General features: G+C 47.3%; 1 protein-coding gene across 1 annotated transcript in view; it reads right to left on the bottom strand.

The window, feature by feature from the left end:
* TMEFF2 (transmembrane protein with EGF like and two follistatin like domains 2) overlaps nt 1-15521 on the bottom strand; it is a 215728-nt gene extending 200207 nt beyond the window's left edge. The window contains exons 1-4 of the mRNA XM_075001261.1: nt 15037-15521; nt 12772-12881; nt 5788-5917; nt 1155-1181 (exon numbers count right to left, since the gene is read on the bottom strand). Coding sequence (XP_074857362.1) covers nt 1155-1181; nt 5788-5917; nt 12772-12881; nt 15037-15310 — 541 coding nt within the window. The 5' untranslated portion in view covers nt 15311-15521. The remainder of the gene's footprint in view (nt 1-1154; nt 1182-5787; nt 5918-12771; nt 12882-15036) is intronic.
* Nucleotides 15522-21104: the final 5583 nt, after the last annotated feature.

The raw sequence follows: 21104 nt of genomic DNA, 5'->3' as shown, positions 1-21104 counted from the left end.
GATTGTTCTGTGACCTGAGGTGGATGGTGATGAGCTGGGAAACAGGGATTTTGCACCTTACGCTCCCCTAGGGACAACTCCTGGGCCCCACTCTTCTGTAGACCATCCCATGAGGCTGTGTTTGGACTAGCCATGAGCTGATCAAGTAATGATCCTGCGTTCAGAAAGCTTCCTTCCCTGACCTACCATAGCCAGAGTGCTTGGAAAGCACTGTCCTTCTCTCTGTGGGGAGGTTTACACAGCAATCCAAGATGGGACTATAGCACCTGGAGACACACCTGGACTAGTTTGGGTCTAATTAGCTTAAAGAATAATAGCAGTGAAGCCATGACAGCCTGGACAAGTAACTAGAACATCTGTCCAGATTCCTGGGCAGGCTTGTACTGCTTCCCAGGTTCACTGGCTTCGCTGCTATGACAGTGGAGCCAGGGAGATCAAAGGTAGCTTGGGTACATCTCTGTGTGCCAAACCTTTGATTGTGACATAGAAATCCCCTTGAGCACAAAGCATCCCAGAGCCTTCTTTGCAGCTATGCACTGCCTCTTGCCTAGGAGCACTATGTACAAGATCTATGATCTAACTCAACACATTTAACTAACAAATCACCCTACACATTGTTTTAAAAGAGCATCGCAATTGCAGGCAGTGCCCCAATAAGTAGTTAAGAGTCTGTGGCCCGTATTGTGTTCTCTTTGAAAGCCACATCATCCTTCTCCTACCAGTGATGTTTCTTCTTCATAAATCACTACAAGAATGCTCCCTAGTTCAGCACATTATTTGGTTTGAATCCTTCAATGGGAAGACTGATAACACAAGGGGTTTGGTTTATGTTTTAAAAACAGGAGAAATATTATTTTAAACTTAAAACAAATGAGTGCACTAGAAACAGCAGATGGAGATAGAGTGCCTAGTACAACCCAAATAATTCAAAATCTTCTCAGGAGTAATGTGGTTGCTGAATTTCCCTAGAAAACAGCATGTCTGTATCAGGTTTCAGCTTGACTAAAATGCAAAATGTCACTTCAGAAAAACCGAAGTGAAAGACAATATGTAGCGTTACAACAAAACTGCAAAAGCATATCACTTGCACTACTGAAAAGGGAAAGATCTTGTGTGTTGAGATAGACACAACAGTATTAAAAGAAGATTCTTACCTCCATCCCCAGATCCTGAGCCCGCATCTGAAGAGAGAACACAATGAAATTCACATTCAGATGTGACAATATGACCTATGACTATGTAAGGCAACACTGCTCAGTTAGCTGTATTGTTGTGTATCTTATGTTCAATGTCATCTCTGTGTAAATTACAGAGATCTAATCTTCACATGGTTTGCTCAAGCCATCTTTCTGATGCCCGAATTTTCCTTTTAAATGCCTCCTTAAAAGGACAGCAAAAGCCACAGCACAGGAGTGCTGTAATGTTCTAAGCCTCTGTTTCACTGCTGAGGCTGGTAAACCATCTTCTTCAAGAGCTTTGTGATGAACAGTTTTGCTAAGTTACTTCACCAAGCACTTTCATTTCTCCCCTTGTACACGCCATATTTTGAAAAGAAAAGAAACTTTCATTTGGTGTTGGAACACATAGAAAATGAATTTCACATAGAGTCATAACAATTTAAGAACTTTACAGATGTAGGAATATCAGAAATGTTTGATGACAAACACTGAGTCAGTATTCCTACCATAAACCGAATGCCTATGAAGTAAAGAAAGGGAATATTTATTATGAATACCTACCAAGCAAACCCTTTTTCCTCTGCCCCGTACATTTTCAGAACAACATTGTCAGTTGAAATAATTAGTTTAACCCTTTATAGGAAAGGTCAGAATAACAGAATCTCATAATGGTTACTTGCTGGTTAAACCAAGTGCTTTATCTTTAAATCCTTCATCTTAACCTGAAGAAATTTAGCTGGACTGTTCGAGTTTCCAGTTTTAGGGAGAAGAGTGACACAAAATTGTCAAGTAAAGAACTTCATTAAGCAGCATTCTTAGCAAATCTATGGCTACGTCTACATGTGAAGCCTACATCGAAGTAGCCTATTTCGATGTGGTGACATCGAAATAGGCTATTTCGATGAATAACGTCTACACGTCCTCCAGGGCTGGCAACGTCGATGTTCAACATCGACGTTGCGCAGCACCACATCGAAATAGGCGCTGCGAGGGAATGTCTACACGCCAAAGTAGCACACATCGAAATAAGGGTGCCAGGCACAGCTGCAGACAGGGTCACAGGGCGGACTCAACAGCAAGCCGCTCCCTTAAAGGGCCCCTCCCAGACACAGTTGCACTAAACAGCACAAGATCCACAGAGCCGACAACTGGTTGCAGACCCCGTGCATGCAGCATGGATCCCCAGCTGCAGCAGCAGCAGCCAGAAGCCCTGGGCTACGGGCTGCTGCACACGGTGACCATAGAGCCCCGCAGGGGCTGGAGAGAGAGTGTCTCTCAACCCCTCAGCTGATGGCCGCCATGGCGGACCCCGCTATTTCGAAGTTGCGGTATGCGCAACGACTACACGGTCCCTACTTCGACTTTGAACATCGAAGTAGGGCGCTATTCCCATCCCCTCATGGGGTTAGCGGCTTCGACGTCTCGCCGCCTAACGTCGGTGTTAACATCGAAATAGCGCCCAACACGTGTAGCCGTGACGGGCGCTATTTCGAAGTTAGTGCCGCTACTTCGAAGTAGCGTGCACGTGTAGACACGGCTTATTTGTGAAAAGGAACACAAATGGAAGGATGTCTGGCTGAAAGAAAACCTACATTTTCAGCACTTGAATATAATAAAGGCATTGATGAAATTTAAAAAAAAGAAAGTTTCACTGCCAAAACCGTCTTTTTACTGGCCAGCTCAACTCAGAACCACTGCTCAGTGTCTAAGGCAGTTAGAAAGGCAAATGGAGAGCTTGCAAAGGCAAGACCGTGATTTTGTTTGTGTATCAAGAATTGAAGCCCAATTTATTTACAGTCAGATCTCGTTAATCCAAATCAATTTGTAAACTCCATCATTATTCAGATAAAAAAAATCTTCAGATTAAACAAGACTTTTTTTTTTTGCCACAGCAGTGAGTTACCAATTAAATCATGCAGCTAGATAAACAAGCAGCTGAGACACATTACTCAGTTGTGTGGGTTTTCTAGCTGGCTAAATCCTGAAACTATGGCTGTTGTTTTTTTCCACAGTATGATCATAAACAGCAGGGGCGAGGAGTGGTTGGACAAGGGATCTGATGGTGCTCTCTTACCTAACAACTTTTGCAACACACTTACTCTTAATCTGGTTCTCCAACCTAACTCCTGCCACAAACCATCTCCACCCAACTCCTTTGTGAGAAGAAGGTCTCTTCAATCTCACACCACTAGAGGCTTCTAGAAATCATAGATTGCCTAGGCCCTGCCTGCCTGGCTGCGGAGAAGAGATGAACGTTACCTTTTCTCCTCTTTTCTGTACTCAGTGCATTTCCCAACTGTTTGGAGGAAAGAAGCTCCATGTTTTCCCCTGCTCTCTCCACACACTCATATCCAGACACCATTTAGTCATCCTTGAGGCATTTCTTTCTCACCATGTTCCCTTTCGTAACAGGATGTTCTCAGTGGCATGCTCCCCTGCAGGACTGGATTGTGTTGCTCCCTCTTACACCACCCTCTGAGGGGAATCCAGAAGATTCCAAACTTCCAGAACAGTTGGTTTAGCAACTTGCCTCTCAGGGTGATGGAATAGGGGTTCTGTGCTCTCCACCTATACCTAGAGTGAGATCCAGTCATTTCCCAGCAGCTCCAAGAAAAACAGAGCTCTCTCAGATAAGGCTCAGTCAAAAGCCCCACAAATAGAAAGACCTCCATTAACTTGGAAAGTTCCGCTTTACATATAAAGACGTCCCTCGAGGAACAAAGAGTTGCTTCTTTTCAAGTTAAACTTCACTGCCCAGCTCTAACGAGTACAAAATGCAAAAAGAAAACTTTGAGAACTTGAGTAGACAGCAAGTCAGTTCTCCTGTTAAATTGTGCTCATTCACCCTTTCTGTATGTTCCACACAGGAGAGCTATGTATGTTTCCCAGCACCCAGACTTAAGGAAAGGCGTCGTAAGAAATAATACTCATTAGCCACCTTCTTTAACAAATTCCTCTAAGAACTACACAGACCATCTTACAATCTTGCTAATTTAATGTAAAATGTATGGACCAAAACTTTAGCCAGTATGGTTTCATGGCAGTCACTGAAGCTATCGTGATTTAAACTAACAGGGGATCTAAGCCTAAGTACAGGCTGAATCCCCCTTATCCAGCATGCTCAGAACCTGGAAAGTCTCGAACAAGATTTGCCAGACAAGGGGAGGTTCAGGGCTTCTGCACCCAGACAGCCCTGTGCTCTGGGGCTGCCACATGGCCCCAGCCAGCCCTTTTCCTCCTGGCTGCCGGGGGGCTGCCAGCGGGCTCCAGTCCTGCACCGCTATGGGGCAGGGGAGGCTCTGGCTCTCAGCCTCATACTGCCAAGGGGCAGGTGGGGGCTTCAGCTCCCAGCCTCGCGCTGAGCCAGGACAGGCAGGGGCTGGGGCTCCTGCATGGCCCAGTTCTATCTCATCTGCCAGATCATGGATGTTGCCAGATGAGAGTGTACCGGATTTGAGAGGTGCAACCTGTCTATAAGACAATGTCTGTGGAACAGTTACCACATGCAGTAGTGCTCACCTGTGATCCCCTCCAGATTACAGAGTGCCACTGACACAAAGTGTTCTAAGCTTCTGATCTGCCCATTAATCTCTGTATTCAGTTACTTGCATTCACATTACATAGTGGAATGAAATGCACACCACATGGAAAAACGCAACAGGGGTGTAGCCATGGGTGGCCCACACCTTTAGCATCCAGGACCGCCCCCCGCCCACTCCAGCCTGGTTCCCAGCACCTGCCCTGCTCCACCTGCCCAGCTCTCCAGCTCTAGACTGTAAGCATGGGGCAGGGGCCCAGCACCCCAGCCATGGAGCAGAGACAGGGCACCGAGATTTGCTTTACTCTGGTGCTTCTGTCAGGGATGGGCAGACGGGAGTGGGGCAAGTCCCCAAGTTGCAGCTTCCCACTCTTGCTGGAGCAACGGTGGGGTGGATGGAGTAGAGCTAGCCCTACCCTGCCTCCCAGCAGGACCACTGGGAGCTGGGAGCAGGTACACCTATTTTTCTGTGGTCCCACGTTGGCTCATTGGCTAACTTGTCTCTGGGAGGAGGGTGAGCAAGCGGGTGACTGGCAGTGATAGAGGAGATCTTCAAAAAGGTAGGCCCCCTGCCTGAGGGAGATGGGCCAAGCATGGGGCAGTGGGAAACAGAAGGAAGCAAGAAGCCATGTGTGCTGGAGAAGAATGTCTCCTGCAGGAGCCGAATGCATACCTGGGGCCCCAGAGAGCCTATGCCCAGAGGATCCATCCATCACCTCCCATTAAGTCCAGCTACAGAGGGTCAGTGGAGACTATCCCCCTATTCATCCTGTCCTCCCAGTCCCTTCGTAATTGCCCACCAACCTAAAGCTGTGGCCACCTAAATGTTCCATGCCTGCTACACCACGGACATTAACACAGAAAGGGTATTCTATGCCCTGCTCCTCAAAAGAGCACACAGAATCTTTTTTTTTAAAGAAAGAATGGATGATAGTAGCTTCTTACAGTCTGTATGGTAAATTATTCACCTGGAACTAACACCCCAGGTATCCAAAGCATCCTTATCATGATATACAAGCTATTTTATCTGGTTTCCAACGAAGTTCTCTACAAACAGAGTATTATGCATACCTGTTGCACATGATCCTTCCGACACCACAAGTATTTCGCTCTGCTGCTTGCAGGCAGCCTGTCTCAAATAGCATTCATTCTGATAGGTATCGCCATTGGAGCCACAGACTGGCACGTAGTCGCTGTTACACTAATGAATGCAAAAAAGGGAAGAATGCAATTAGTAACAACCACCAAATGGTACCATGCTATGTCATACGCCTCTCCCAACAAAAAATAAAACACCGTGAAAACAACAGGAGCTTAGAAACTGCCTGAGCCTTGTGCATTGTTTACAAATGTATCATTGTTAGTAGGACTACAGGGGCAAAACTAAAGGAATATAAACAGTCATGCTTCAGGGCACAACCTGATCTCTAACTGACAGGTCTGAGGAAAACTTCCCAGATGGTAGGAGTGGGCAATAAAAAATGCCAGGACTAGCCTCTGCTGGGCCACCACCACCACTATGTTGACCAGCTCCTTCAGCAATATCAGGCGATTACACCTCTTCTTGGCTGCAGATTGCCATTTGCAGCCAATGGAAATGGTGGAAAGTGATGCAGGCTGGGACATCATAGCCCGCCACTCCCATTGCTGTGAACACTAATCCACAGTCAATGAGAGCAGCAATCACCTGAAAACTGCAGAGGTGCAGGTAAATACAGATGTGGGGCCCACCAGGGACTAACCCTGGTGGACTGGATCTGGCCTGTGGGTTGGTATTTGCTCACCCCTGCTCTATGGGCTAGTTATTACATAATTGTCCACTATGGACTTTCATATGGCTTTAAAGTAACTGGTATTGGTTACTGTGAGACAGAACGCTAGACAAGATGTACTACTTGTGGGATCTGGCACAGCAATACAGGCATTCCTGCTGCCATTGGAGGACAATTGGCATGCACTCTCTCTCTCAGAAGTAAAACTAACTGGAAAACAGGATGGAGTTTTTGGGGGGGAAATTGTCACCCAAGATGTGTCCTATTTCATTAACAATACTGACAGTTGGAATTTTTCAAAAAAGCTTTTGTAACAGCATTTCACAGAGTTCACAGCTCTCCATTGCATGGTGAGGGCATCAGGGTTACAATCACAACACATATAAAGCCAAAAAATAGTAAAGATCAGAAAACTGAACAACATACATGCTATCAGCTCAGCTGAAACTTCTGCTCAGTATTGTCAACTATTAGTTTTATTTCCTTCCGTCACAAAAAGAACAAGTTTTTTTACCCCGCTTGCTCATTTTAATAAAAATCGTTCCATTTTATAATGGAAATTAGGCATCCTACAGGGTGTAGTTATCATAAGATAATCACACTCTGAGGTATTAGAGATACTTGGATGTGCCCTGTACCTGGTAATTATGCCAGGGATGTGATTATCTTATGATTACTATACTCCTGATATGCCTCATTGTTTAATTATAACAAAGGTAATGATCAAGATTATTATTTACAAATGATCACCTCTCTTTAAAAACACATAAAAATTAAAAAGTCACACTATCAATTTAGCTGTCCTATGTCTTTGTGTTGTGCTAATACACAATATCCACTATGAAACTGATGTCAATAGGAATCTGAAATCTGCCTAGATACAAACAGCTACAGAAACAATTAACAGATACAGTTGCATGAGCTGAATAAATTGCAAGCGTCTATGCCGGGATATAGCCAAGAAGTTATTCATACTTGTTCAGAGTGACATGTTGGTTGGTCCAAGACGAGAGACATTTTCCCTCTGTGTTGTATTTTCTTGAAACTCTCAGGCCTTTTCAGCCACCTTCTTTTTCTAGCATGCCCACAAATGCTTTCTTCTCCTAGCCCATGCTCAGCAGGTCACAGATTTTCAATTCTTGATTAAAATGTGCTGGTTTGCCATTATAAGAAATACAATCTAAGTCTGACCTATGTCAAAGACAGAAGTGCCAGATTTCACCCAGAAGCTAAACAGTGATTTAGCCAGAGCTGAAGGGTGATTTACCAAGACAATAAATGCAAACAACTCGATTTTTTTAAGCGGAAAGGACTAAGTCATAGGTGTTGTCAGGCATGTACACAGGAAATTCTGGGGAGCGGGGTGCTTTATTTTGGAAATGTGGATGTCTCCACTGCCACTCCCGACAGCAGGCCATGCCCTTCTGCCCCCAACCCTGGCTCTCCCGCTGTCTCTGCCACCCCGATCTCCCTCCAGCCACCTCTAGTTCACTCCAGCCCCACCCCCTGGCCCAAAATTCTTTCCCCCCCACCCTCTGATCAGCCTGAACACCTCATCTCCCTGCTTGGCCCATGGACCTCCCCTGCCCTGGCTCAGACTTAATACAAGCTTACAATGTATTTGCAAGACTATTGCATCCAATGGAGGATGCTACCCTTTTCTGCTTTCACAAGCTTTTTCCTCTTGCACCTCACCCACGGCACTTGACATTTTCAAACTGAGAATCAGGCCCACTGGTGGAACCAGGTTTTATGTAACACACTCAACAAGCCATGTGTTACAGAGTACATACAGCTGGCACATCCTTTCTGCAGGATGCATTTGTGCATCTATCATCCATTCTTTATGCCGTTATCTATACAAAATTGTTCTGCTGACAAAAAAGATAAAGAAATTAAAAGCGACTGCTCAGAAACAGTGATTGTGGGCATGTGAAGCTGTCAGGAGTAACTATGGTTCTGGGTACCAATGGCATTGAAGACTGCAATAAAAAAATCGTATCACAACTGAAAAGTAGTAAAGAAAAAGCAAAATGGTTATGAGAATATTGCGATTGTAATGATCTAATATCTTACAGTCTACCAGAGCTAGTTTCTGCAACTTTATACCAATGGTAAGCTGGCATTCACAGCTTTCTGTTGGTATATAAATTATTTATTTCCGGTGCTAGAGGTTGCTGGGATATTTGATTTTGACTATCACTGTTCTCTAAATCCAGCAGTACAGACTATGAATTGGCTTAGGACTCAGTACATCAAATCCTAGACCTTAGGAGGCATTTCAGTGATGCTCAGATAATGTCAAAACTGCCATCAGCTGCTTTGACAAAGTTCCATATTGTGGAATTCTCCTTCTCACATGTGTGTTGTTAGCATATATTTGCTTAACCCAAGCGAGGCAGAACAAGCAGCTTACCCTAATTTAGACATTCACCTTTTATAGTATTTGGAAACTTGTTTACCTGTGATCAGAGGCACAGGAACTTTTTGGCTTAGCAGCATTTATAAGGTCTACTTAGCACAGGTTTATTTTCCAGAGAAGCTGACATACTTGCGTAAATCCTGCTCATGTTAGCACTACAACACTGATTACTTCCTACTCTCATAAGCATGATGTGATAAATACTGTCAATACACTTGAAATATTTTGAGCCAGGAAAGTAATATGAAAATGTATTTCAATACTACATAACTCACAACACTGTGTTTAAGGCCCTAATCCTGAAAACACATTAGCAAGTGAGTTAACTAACCTTTATCAGGAGCCCCACTGAAGCAAATGCAACTACTCACCTACAAAAAGTTACTAGTGTATGTAAACATTTTCAAGATCAGGGCCTAACTGTAGAGAAACAGTCCTAGCATCAACTGAAATTACCTAGTCAGACATTTTTGTGCTATCGTATAGGGAAAGGAATTCGAGGGCACATTAGTGCATTCAGGTCCTTCTAATATGTACAGATTCTGAAGCCATAAAAAGAAATATTTCCCCCCCTAAATCCTTCAGGTTCTCACCTATTGCTAACAATGTGCTCCACTAACAGGGGTTGATTTCTGGCCTGATGCATTAATACCCAATGAATGCATAGGGTTGTGTTCTAACACAAGAGGTGAACTTCTGCTCTTAGGCTATACCTAGATTACATAAATGTGTCGACAGAAGTATTTGTTGGCAGATATCTTCTGACAAAACTTCTGTTGACACATGGTGGCCAAATTGCTAAGCTGTCTGCTTTGTCAGCAGAGAGTGGCTGGACTGCCCGGCCAACTGCAAGCACAGAAGGCAGGGCTGCCCAATGTCCGAGAAGCTCTGTCTTTCGACAGAGCACCCCCGCACCAACAAACATCCAGACTGGCCTTCTGTCAACAAATCTCTGTCAACCAAAGCGTTATGCCTCGCAGAGCATGGGATAAGACTGTTAGCAAAATTGCTGCGTTCTGTCAATTCACTGCCAACAGAATGCCTTGGGAATCTGGATGCTCCCTGGGTTTTGTCGACAAAACCCTCTAGTGTAGACATAGCTCCATTGAAACAAATGTGGACAGGATACTCTCTGGTGAAATACAAGTCCCTTACCAGGTGACATGAATGGGTGATCTGTCTTTTTGCAGCATTAAAAAAGCAAAAGAATCCATTGGAGGAAAATTACAGTCACTTATCTTCTGCCTGGGGGCAAGAGCCCACTCAAATTATCCAAAGCAGACTGGTTTTAATTTGCCTTCAAGCAACAACTGTTTATTTGTTAAATCAATTTGGATGGACAATATCAAGGGGGTGGCCAGCCAGAAGTTTTAAATAGCATAAATGCAATCCTTGGCTTTGCTTTCTAACTGCAGTAAATTCCCCAGTAAGTACCAGAGAAAACATGCAAAATAATTAAAGTGATGAGCACTCCTCTGTTGATTTGTTCATTGTCATCATAGGGAAGTGAAGATGTAAAAGGGGCCTGAATTCTGACTGAGCAAACCCCCTAACATGAACCCTATGGATTTGTGACTGTGTTCCACATACCCCACAAGACACTTAACGCAGTACTCAGTCAATTCCTGCTACTGTACTAGAATTCATTTTCTGCTACAGGAGCGTACCTTTCCTGTGTACCAAACTGTCCACTGCTGCTACATGATAAGCCAAGTTACACCCTGCTTTAACTTTACAAACACAAGGGATTTTCAGAAGCACAAGGATTACTTTGACTCTTGCAAACCGACAGGCTCAGCAGCACAAGTTTATGCATTGTCTGCACAGCATCAGACATAGAGGTAACTTGCCTTCTGAGCTCAAATTCAAAGATGTGGCTCCATGGATGGCCAAAGCAAAGAGTATGAGCTCTGAAATCACACAGGCCCTGTTCCAACGCCTTTTGAAACCACTGGATGGGTTCCCACTGGATAGGTTCCACCTGGCTTCAGAGGATTTTCAATGGGACCCACAATCACCTGGTCACTTCACTCTCATGCCATTTAAGATTGTAAACATTACCAGATGATGAAGCCTGGCTAGCTTGTATCTTATTTCTCTGGCACATTTCAGTTGTCCCTTTGCATATGTTTTTCAAACATCAGTGTAGATATTACTAAAAAATGAGAAGCCCTGTGGCACCTTATAGACTAACAGATTTATTGATGCATAAGCTTTCATGGGCAGAGACCCACATTGCATCTGACAAAGTGGGTCTTTGCCCACGAAAGCTTATGATCCAAAATTTTGTTAGTCTCGAAGGTATCTTGTTATTTTTGCAGATACAGATTAACGTGACTACCCCTCTGGTAGATATTCCTGGGCTCCCAAATCCACAAAAGAATGCATCCTATTGAGTTTTACTAAGGTTTCTTTATTCTAAGTCACCAAAGACTGGCACGGTTCCTAGGAAAACACAGCCTCCATTGTATTCCCTGCCATTAGCAAAGTCTTGGTTTGCGCCTCCTGAGCAAATGGTCCATTGCTTTAAACCAACTGCCAATACCAAACAGTGCCCAAACACAAGAACACAGTGTTCTCTTTGGACACTGCATGACTGGAATGGCAGTGACACAGCACAGGTATCAGCATCAGACAAGCACAAGTCACAAATGTTGATTTCATTATAGGGTTTCTTTGGGAACACAAGCGTCTAAATAACTAACCACGTTACAAATGCAAATGTTCCACTCCTCAACTCTAACATTTATTTTTAAATATGAAATGCCTGACTATATGTAAACTGGAAATTTATGTATATTTTCTCTGTCAATAGGAAAATGCAATCAGTTAATGTTAAATACCATAATTTTAGTAAAACCATTCTTTTGCGTTTGGTGAGATAGTCTCATTTTTAAAAGTAATGTGTTTTTGATTTTGCCTCTTTCCTCCTCTGATATATTTTTATCTATGGTAATATAAGTAATAGTTGTCATGCTTCAGAGTAAACAGTCTTTCAAAACACTCAATAATAAATTAAATCAGTCATTATAGATGAATGCAATAGTGAACCATTTGGTCTGTTCTATTATAAGTATTTAAACACTTATTAAAAGTTTTACATCTTAATAAAGCTGTATTAAAGTGAAAAGCCCATCAGGACATTGGTGTACATCTAGCATATGCTTGTACATTCTAAAAAACTCTATAATTTGTAAAAATTTTATCTGCATAATTATGCAAAGCACAACTGCTTTCGGGGTGAGGCAAAACACAGTAGAAGGAATAGTTCATGATTAAAGCATGTGACTTTAAGGATGTCTGAGGTTTAGACTTAACTGAAAAGGAGAGGGAAGAAAGAAGGGAGGCTGAAGGCGGGAGAGAAGATTAACAATAGCCCACTAAAACTGTAAAACTACCCACCACCTAAAGGAAGTTTGTGATTTTGGAACAGTGGGGGTTATTTTTTTTGAATCCAATAAAGAAGCAAAAGAATTGCAACTACCCAGGCTTACTCAAAATATCGGACAGGCATTTTACAGAACAGTTTCTGTTACTAGAACAGAACACTGAGCATATCAGCAAATTTGGAAAGGATTTAAAATCCTTGTTAAAAGGGCACATCAAAAAACACATTTCACAACCTGAAGCTGCAGCCCCCAAAGGGACATTTATAACCGCAGCATCTGCATTCTCCCAGAGAAACTTATGTCTTTTTGACATCAGTTGGCTCTCCTGCCAGCTCTTTATACTTGCTGCCAGGTTTTCTCTCTAACTTAACTGCATGTAGAGAAATAAACCGCCAAGTGATAGGTTGTAAAGGGAGATCCGTGATTTGTATTCTCATTAGAGAATTAAAGAATGAAACAGCAATCTTCTTACCTTGAACTGACAGACGCAAGTCACACTGTCTCCAATTCGTAAACACTCCCCATCAAATTTACAGGTATTGGTGTCACAGAGAAAGAGATCATTTTCTCTGTCATCATAACCTCAAATGTAAACAGAAATATACTGTCAGCTTCAGTCGGGCAGGATATACAACACAGGGTGATTGCTTTTCTAATTTACACAGCACTGTAATCTTGTTGATGAAAGAATACAGTATAGATGTTCTGTCCTTCCCTGTTTTCCATTATTTACACTGTATGTGTTTATTCCCCACACCTCCACCCTCTTTATTCTACGAAGCAGACTCCAGTTCCTCAGGAATGATCCAGTAACTGGTGCATTATATTTTTTTGGTTGGTTCAACATTTTCCCACGCAATAGCAGATCTTTGGAGCGAAAGTCCAGATTGGAATTTCTCCAGACAATACCGTAACAATACTGTAACAAAGCCCCAATAATAAAGATAAACTGGCTGTGTGTTTTCTGTGATGCTCTGTCGGATTCCAATGAAAATTGATCACCTCCAAGTTAACAGGAGGGGTGCCAGGTTCTTCACAAGCTGCTGAGTGAACCTAGATCTTTCCCTTCGTTTTTGCAGACAAACAGATCTGGCTGAAGATTTAGCTCATGAATGTCTGTGTGAATTTCAAATTTCACTAGTTGCCATCCCATTCCAACAGTGTGTAGCAATGCATAAAACAAAACAGCTTTATTATCCTCCAAATCCACGTAGACTTAATCCCACTGATGTTTAAAGGTCCTAGTGATTCTAATCATATCACTGAGTATTACAAATGAAGAGTGAAAATTACTTCTTGCCAATCATATATGATACGTATATTACCTTGAAGGTTGCTATTTTATCAGAATCCTGTTATAAGGTCCAATCGCAGAAACACCTGGAATATCCGAGGCATAGCCTGCTGACCCAAATATTATACTCACTGTAAAGTCCGTGACTTGAAGGATGATAAATAATTGGGATCAACCTATTTTGAGACTCCAGGTTTTTTTTTCAATCAGTGGATAGATAAATATTTGATTTTAGTCTATACACAGCACTTGTCCCCCCCACCACACACACACACACACACACACACACACTCACTCACTCACTCACATATTTAAACGTGCATCACTTTGTCACTGAAAGAAACAAAGTGATTTTGAAATGGGTTTGGAGATCTTTGTCCCTCTTTCTACATATAAAAAAGTGCTTCAAAAAGGAGGACTGGGTGTTCAGCTAGAAACTGAAAATTCACATCCACAGATGCTAACAGAGGTTGTATTGAACATACTGCACAAATGGCAAACATACTCCATGCAATGCCGTGCTATTGTACTAGGGGTTATGCTGATCAGACACAAAGCCAGTTCCCAGCTGATCTAAAAGGGCAAGAACTCTGGTCCCCACCCCCAGCTTCTTCCTTACTCAATCAGTACATTTCACCCACACTGTGCCTGGCAGGCACCTTCCAGCGGGGCTGAAATTGACCAGATAAAGAGAGGACCAGATAAAGAGGGGCTGTTTAATAGCAGCCCATAGCAGAAATCCAAGCAGGAGGCGTTACTTCTTGCTCACTTGCCGCTAGCTACCCTGCCCTTTGGTCCTGCGAGTACCCAGTGTGACAGCTGTAAACGGCTCCTCTGCTAACTTCTCTCCCGGGTTTACAAACTGCTTCCAACAGAAAGAAAGGCAGAAAAGCGAACCAAACCCCCTGCCGACAACAAAAGCAAATGCCTGGAAGCAGTGACAAAACGGGGTCTTTGCCTAACAGGATTAGCCGTATTAGCAAGAGTTGCTTTTTATCTCGGACAGGCTACTCCCTAGCACCGACTCCTGCACTTCCTGCGCGGAATCAACATTTCTCAGACCGCCGCAACGCGATTTATTGCGTTCTCTCGCCTAAAACTGCCTCTTTCTCTCTGACACACACACACACACACACACTCTTTCCCACACTCACACACACGCTGTGCTCTCACTTCCCGTAGGTTTAAAGCACACCAAGCCCGAACACGATGCCCCAGCCCCGGGTTCCGCGGGCCCACCGACTGCCACTGTCCAGCCTCCAACAAACTCCGCTCTCCGCGCTGCCCCGCCGGCCGGCGCCCGGGGGCGGAAGCCTGCAGAGGGCAGGGAAGCGCCTCCGCATCCCCGCACTCTCTGCCCGGTCGTGCATCCCCTGGGGGCCGGCGGGCGCGCTGGCCGGGCGGAGGGCGCTGGCGGGGGAGGGAGGGCGGCTGGCCGCTTACCGGAGCAGTTCCAGCCGGTGGGCGTTTGGCAGTCACTTAAGGAGGTAGGGAAAGCGGCAAGTTTCACCGGCCGGGCCACGAGGAGCAACATCCCGGGCAGCAGCAGCAGCCAGCAGCAGCAATCGCCCAGCGTCCGGCCGCCGCCGCCGCCGCCGCACTGCCGCGGGGGGGAGGCGGCCGCCAGCACCATGACTTCTCCGCTCGGCCGGGCGGCGGCGGGCGGCGGCTCCCCGGAGCGGCGCGGTCTCGGCGGGCGGCGGGGGCCGCCTAGCATCGCGCGGGCCCCGGCCGGCTGCAGGGCGGGAGGAGGCGGCCGAGCCCCCGCATGACGCTCCGGAGAGTTTGGCTGCGGCGGGCTCAGCGGGCAGGGCCGGGGAGCAGGGCGGCGGCGGCGGCGGCCATAGGGCTCCGGGCGGGCGGACGGGAGGGAGTCAGGGCGCTCCGCAGCCCAGCGGCCGCCGCCTGCTCGCGCCTTCTGCCGCCTGCATCCCTCCGGCGCGGGGGAAGCAGCAGGTCCCTCAGCCCGCCGGGGTCACGTGACCGAGGCAGCGCGGCCGCTGATTGGCGGAGCAGGATGCAGGACCCCGGCAGGGCGGGGCGGGCCGGGGGGGCGGGGGGGAGGGAGGCAGGGATGCTGCGGCGTGGCCGTGGGGGGACCGGCCGGGGAAGGCTCCGCGCCGCTGAGAAGCGGGCGCCGCGGGCCGCTCTGGAGGTGGGAGCTGGAGCCGGGGGAGCGATGCACCTGCCGGCGGGTGCTGCGGCTCTCCGGACTCCCCGCCGCGCCTTGCGCGCTCCCCGGGGTGCCTCTGACGGGGCCGGCTGCCGCGGAAGGGGGCGGGGGGCTGCATGGGGACCGCGGGCACGTGTGCGGCCAGCCCCCGGACCCCACAGCCACAGGCGTGCACGGGGATTCCCCCCCCCCGCGTGCGGTCGCACTGAAGTTCGAGCAAGTACCGCGCGCGCGGCGGAGCTGTCCGCCCGTGAGCGCGCTGAGGTGGGGGCAGGCGGGCCCGGCCGCGCGGGGATGGGGCAGACGGGGTGAGGCCGGGCCGGGCCGAGCCAGATCCCGGGGGCCTGGGCAGCGGGGGGGAGGGGAGCGGCTCCCTTGTTTCAGTGCTCCACTGGGAGACTGCGAAACTCCGCGGGAGCCTCTGACTGACTGACCGCCACGGGGCCACGGCTGCCACCTTCCTTCCGCGCCCCCTGGCACTCTGCGGGACCTGCCGCGCCTGCAACCGGGGCTGGGAGCGCAGCGCGGAGCCTGCACCTGCCCTACCCCGCAAACCGGGCGCCAGGGCCCCTTGCGCTGCTGCAGCCAGCGCCAGACCAAACGCCACCTCCGCACCCCGCCCAACCGGGCTCCCTCCCTCCCTCCCTCCAGCCGCAGGGTCCAGCCCCAGGCGGTCCCGGTGGCCAGGCGAGACAAGTCCCATCCCCCGAGAGGCACAAGCGCCGCGGCTGCCGGGCTGCCCGGGCGGCTCCCTAGCCACGCAGCTCAATGGACGCAGAGCCCCCGCCCGCCTGCGGCAGCCGGGCCCGCCCGCCAGGGCCGATCGCACCCGCTGGGAAGGCGGAGAAAGCGCCGGTAACTCGGGGGCGAAGGCGGCTGGTGACAGTCAAGCGCGCGTTGCGGAGAACCATCCCCACGTGTTTCTGCAGCGCTGCCCCGGGCCGCGCGGCGGAGTGAATGGACCCGGGAGCCCGCAGCCACGATGCCATCCGGCGTTCCCCCTCCAGCTCCCAGGCGCCTCAATTATTCACACCTGCAAGAAATGTCACCTGCGGCCCAAAGGCTGCGGGGTGGGTTGGGTTGTTAGTTCGTTTCAAGCCTCACGGGCTGCAGCAATGCTCGGGGGGCGGGGGGGGTGGTCTGAAACTGGCAAGCACCACCGTGTGGCCGGAGCACCTCAGTCACTGAACACTGCCTGGTGGGAGAAGTAAATAACAACATGCTATGCACGTCGGGTTTCTCCTTAGCTGGCCGGGTCTGACGTGGGAGGGGAGGAACGGGTTCCCCAGTCTGCCCCGGCAGGGACAGAGCTGCAATCTTCAGCGTGAACCTGAATTGAACCAGGCACCACATTTATGGCCCAGATTTTCCAGAGTGGGTGCGTACAGCAGCTAGCTAAAGGGCAGTCACAGAGGGAGGGCTCTGTCAGTCCTTTGCCTCACAAATAACAAGCCCCTTCCAGGTGAACGCATTTCTTGGTCCTGAGCTGTTATTTGTGAGGCCATGAACAAATGAAGTGGGGTTTTGTGCAGGAAAGCTGGTGACCTGATAAATGTGTTTGTCTCTCAGGGGCCACAGGACAGCTTGAAATAAATGGTGTGATTTTCCATAGTCCCCAGTGCTTTCAGACCCTTTCCTGCCCTGCACTTGCGAAAATCTGGCCCAGTTTTGGGGCTCAAGTGTGGTATTTAGGCATCCATTGTGTGAAAACCTCTTGCCTGTGTATTTGAGGAAGCCGAGGCCCTGCATGAATTAACTAACATCAATTCAAATCTTTTGTCCAGATGACACAGCACCACAGAATACCCTCATAGGGGAACACCTGCAGGACCAGGCCAGAGAGGTCCGAGAAGCTCAACGCATGGAATTTCCTCCTAATCCTCCCCTGGAGGAAGGAATTAAGGGCTGTAGCAAACGCAGGGGCTGCAGCTTCTCAACTTTGCGTATCCACAGAGAGGGGAAATTCCATCTCTCTCCCGAGCTGGCCTTCTGTTACTCCTTCTCCCGCCACACCTGCCATTGTGCTGTCATTGTCTGTCTACCCTGAGCCCAACTGCCTTGGTCAGGATGAAGGATGGCTGGGACACATCAGCTAACACATGCTAACACTTACGAGCCTGGTTTGGGCAAGGCAGCTGCTGAATGTGGTTGAATGGAATGCTCCCTGAAATCATAGCCACCTGACTCAGACCAGAATCTGGACGTTGGTCTCTTGTTCCCCCCGACCCCCACAACCCCAGCACCTGCAGTGCCCGCTCCCTCTCCCCCCACCCATGTAGTCAGGTGTATATATTACGAGTCACAGACAGATCACAGGCTGTGAATTTTTGCTTATTGCCAGTGCCCTGCCCATGCCTTTTAGTAAGTTTAGTAAAATAGCCTTAATCATGAATTTATTTAACTCGTCTTTGAACCTACTTGCACTTTGGACCTTCAAAATATCCCCTGGCAAGAAGTTCCTTCATTTGAACACTCACGGTCTGTAGCAATACTATGACTATGCAATGCATGAAGTATTTTCTTATGTGTATTTTAAATTGCTGCCTATTATTTTTATTGGGAGACCTCAGGTCCTTGTGCTATGTGAAAGGGTAAATAGCACTTTCCTATTTGCTTTCTCCACAGTAATCATGATTTTATAGCCCTCATACCCGCTCTTAATCACCTCTTTATTAAGCTGAACTGTCCTAGTCTTTTAAAATCTCTCCTTGTCAGGAGCCTTTTCCAAAGTCCTAATCATTGTTATTGCAGTCTCTGGACATTTTCTAATTCTAATGTGTCTTTTGTTAGGTGACCAATACCGTATGAAGTATTCAAGGGGTGGGTGGACCGTAGGTATATATAGTAGCATTGGTTTTTCAGTCATTTCCTGTCCCTTTCCTTATGGTTCCTAGTATTCTGTTTGCTTTGCTGACTGCTGCTGCACATTGAACAGTCATTTTCAGACAATTAGCTGTGATGACCCTGAGATCACTTTCTTGAGTGGCAAAAGTTAATTTAGTCCGCACAATTTTTATGTGTAGTTGGGATGATATTTTCCAATATGTATTTCTTTGTACTTATCAACATTGAATTTCATCTGTCGTTTTGGTGCCTATTCACCCAGTTTTGTAAAATCCTTCTGCAACTAGTCAGAGTCTGTTGGGACTTACCTATCTTGAGTAATTTTGTATAATCATTTAGGAATATATTGAACAGAACTGGTCCCAGCACAGTACCCTGCTATTTATCTCTCTTCATTGTGAATACTGACTGTTTATGCCTATCTTTGTCTCCCATCTATTGACTACTTACTGATCTATGAGAGGACCTCCCCTCTTGTCACAAAATCATAGGACTGGAAAGAACCTCAAAAGTTCATCAAGTCCAGTCCTCTGCACTCATGGCAAGACCAAGCCCCATCTAGGAATTATTTTGGGGAAGACCTATGGCCAGTGTTATAGAATCAAAGAATCATGAATCTCAAGAGGTCATCGATTCCAGCCCAAAGCAGGATCAACCCCAGCTAAATCATCCAGCCAGGACTTTGTCAAGCCAGGATATAAAAACCTCTAGAGATAGGGATTTCATCGCCTCTCTCAGTAACACATTCCAGTGCTTCATCACCCTCCTAGTGAAATAAATTATACAAGTGGTCAGATTAGATGATCCTACTGGTCCTTTCTGGCCTTGGAATCTATGAACAGCTAGCAATGCACAGATGACATATACCTCTACTTATATCATCACATATGATTTTACCATCACCACAAGGAAAGACAATGGTGGATAAAGAAGAGCTGCGTCTACACGTGCACGCTACTTCGAAGTAGCGGCACCAACTTCGAAATAGCGCCCGTCGCGTCTACACGCGTCGGGCGCTATTTCGAAGTTAACTTCGACGTTAGGCGGCGAGACGTCGAAGTCGCTAACCTCATGAGGAGATAGGAATAGCGCCCTACTTTGACGTTCAACGTCGAAGTAGGGACCGTGTAGACGATCCGCGTCCCGCAACGTCGAAATTGCTGGGTCCTCCATGGCGGCCATCAGCTGGGGGGTTGAGAGATGCTCTCTCTCCAGCCCCTGCAGGGCTCTATGGTCACCGTGGGCAGCAGCCCTTAGCCCAGGGCTTCTGGCTGCTTCTGCGGCAACTGGGGATCTATGCTGCAGGCACAGGGTCTGCAACCAGTTGTCAGCTCTGTGGATCTTGTGTTGTTTAGTGCAACTGTGTCTGGGAGGGGCCCTTTAAGGGAGCGGCTGGCTGTTGAGTCCGCCCTGTGACCCTGTCTGCAGCTGTGCCTGGCATCCCTATTTCGATGTGTGCTACTTTGACGTGTAGACGTTCCCTCGCTGCGCCTATTTCGATGTTGGGCTGAGCAACGTCGAAGTTGAACATCGACGTTGCCGGCCCTGGAGGACGTGTAGACGTTATTCATCGAAATAGCCTATTTCGATGTTGGCTGCACGTGTAGACGTAGCCAAGAGGATTTACTTGCAACTATTTGAAGCTCCACATCCACATCTCAGCCAGGAGTTTAGGAGTTCTCCTACATTCCTAGGAGACTTCTAGGTGATGTTAAACTCTTACATAACAGGATCCCTTTCTGTCATCTCCACCAGACTACTTCGCATCCCTGTGAATGACCACTTGACCTCAGTTTTTCATGCATTTGTCACCTGTTGGTTGGGCTACAGCAGTGCAATGTACTGGGACAAGAAGCCTTCACATTCAGGAAACTCCAACAGAATGCTACAGCACAGCCCCTCAGCAACCCAGATTACAACAAGCACTTCAAACCTGTCTGCTTCCATTGGCCAGGGCATTTTGTGGGCTAACCCATGCCTCTGGAAGGAACAACTCTGGAAGCTAAGGGTCAGCACAAAGCTCAACGCCTTCTACCCCAAGTGCAAGGCACAATAAGATGCTCAGTTGCACCCCCTGAGGGAGAATTTAAGATCACAAACACAAGACAGATGTTAATCTCATTGTTCAACCCTTTAGTGGAAGGCATTCCAATGCAAGGAAGTGGGTACTATTGTTTCTACTACAACAGTGCTGAGTATAGTGTAAGAAGCTAGATAGAATACAATTAAACAGAATAGACTATGATCAATCTCAGGATTAAGGGAACACTGGTGATCTGAAGCCATATTTTACCTTCCTCTCCTTGCCCCAGTCTTGCCCTGTGCACGGCTGTGACGGGTTGGAGAACCTCGCTCAGTCAGTGTGCTAGAGCACCTACTGCTGTGCATTGATATCCTCTCCCTAGCTTCTCTTTTCAAACTAATTTAACATAGTACCTTACAACAACAGAGAGCTTGATTTTTAATCACAGGACAAAATTGTGCAGGATGTAAT

The sequence above is a fragment of the Carettochelys insculpta genome, chromosome 8 (genome assembly GCF_033958435.1).
Source record: "Carettochelys insculpta isolate YL-2023 chromosome 8, ASM3395843v1, whole genome shotgun sequence".
Lineage (NCBI taxonomy): Eukaryota > Metazoa > Chordata > Testudines > Carettochelyidae > Carettochelys > Carettochelys insculpta.
This window is presented reverse-complemented; position numbering and strand designations above follow the sequence as displayed.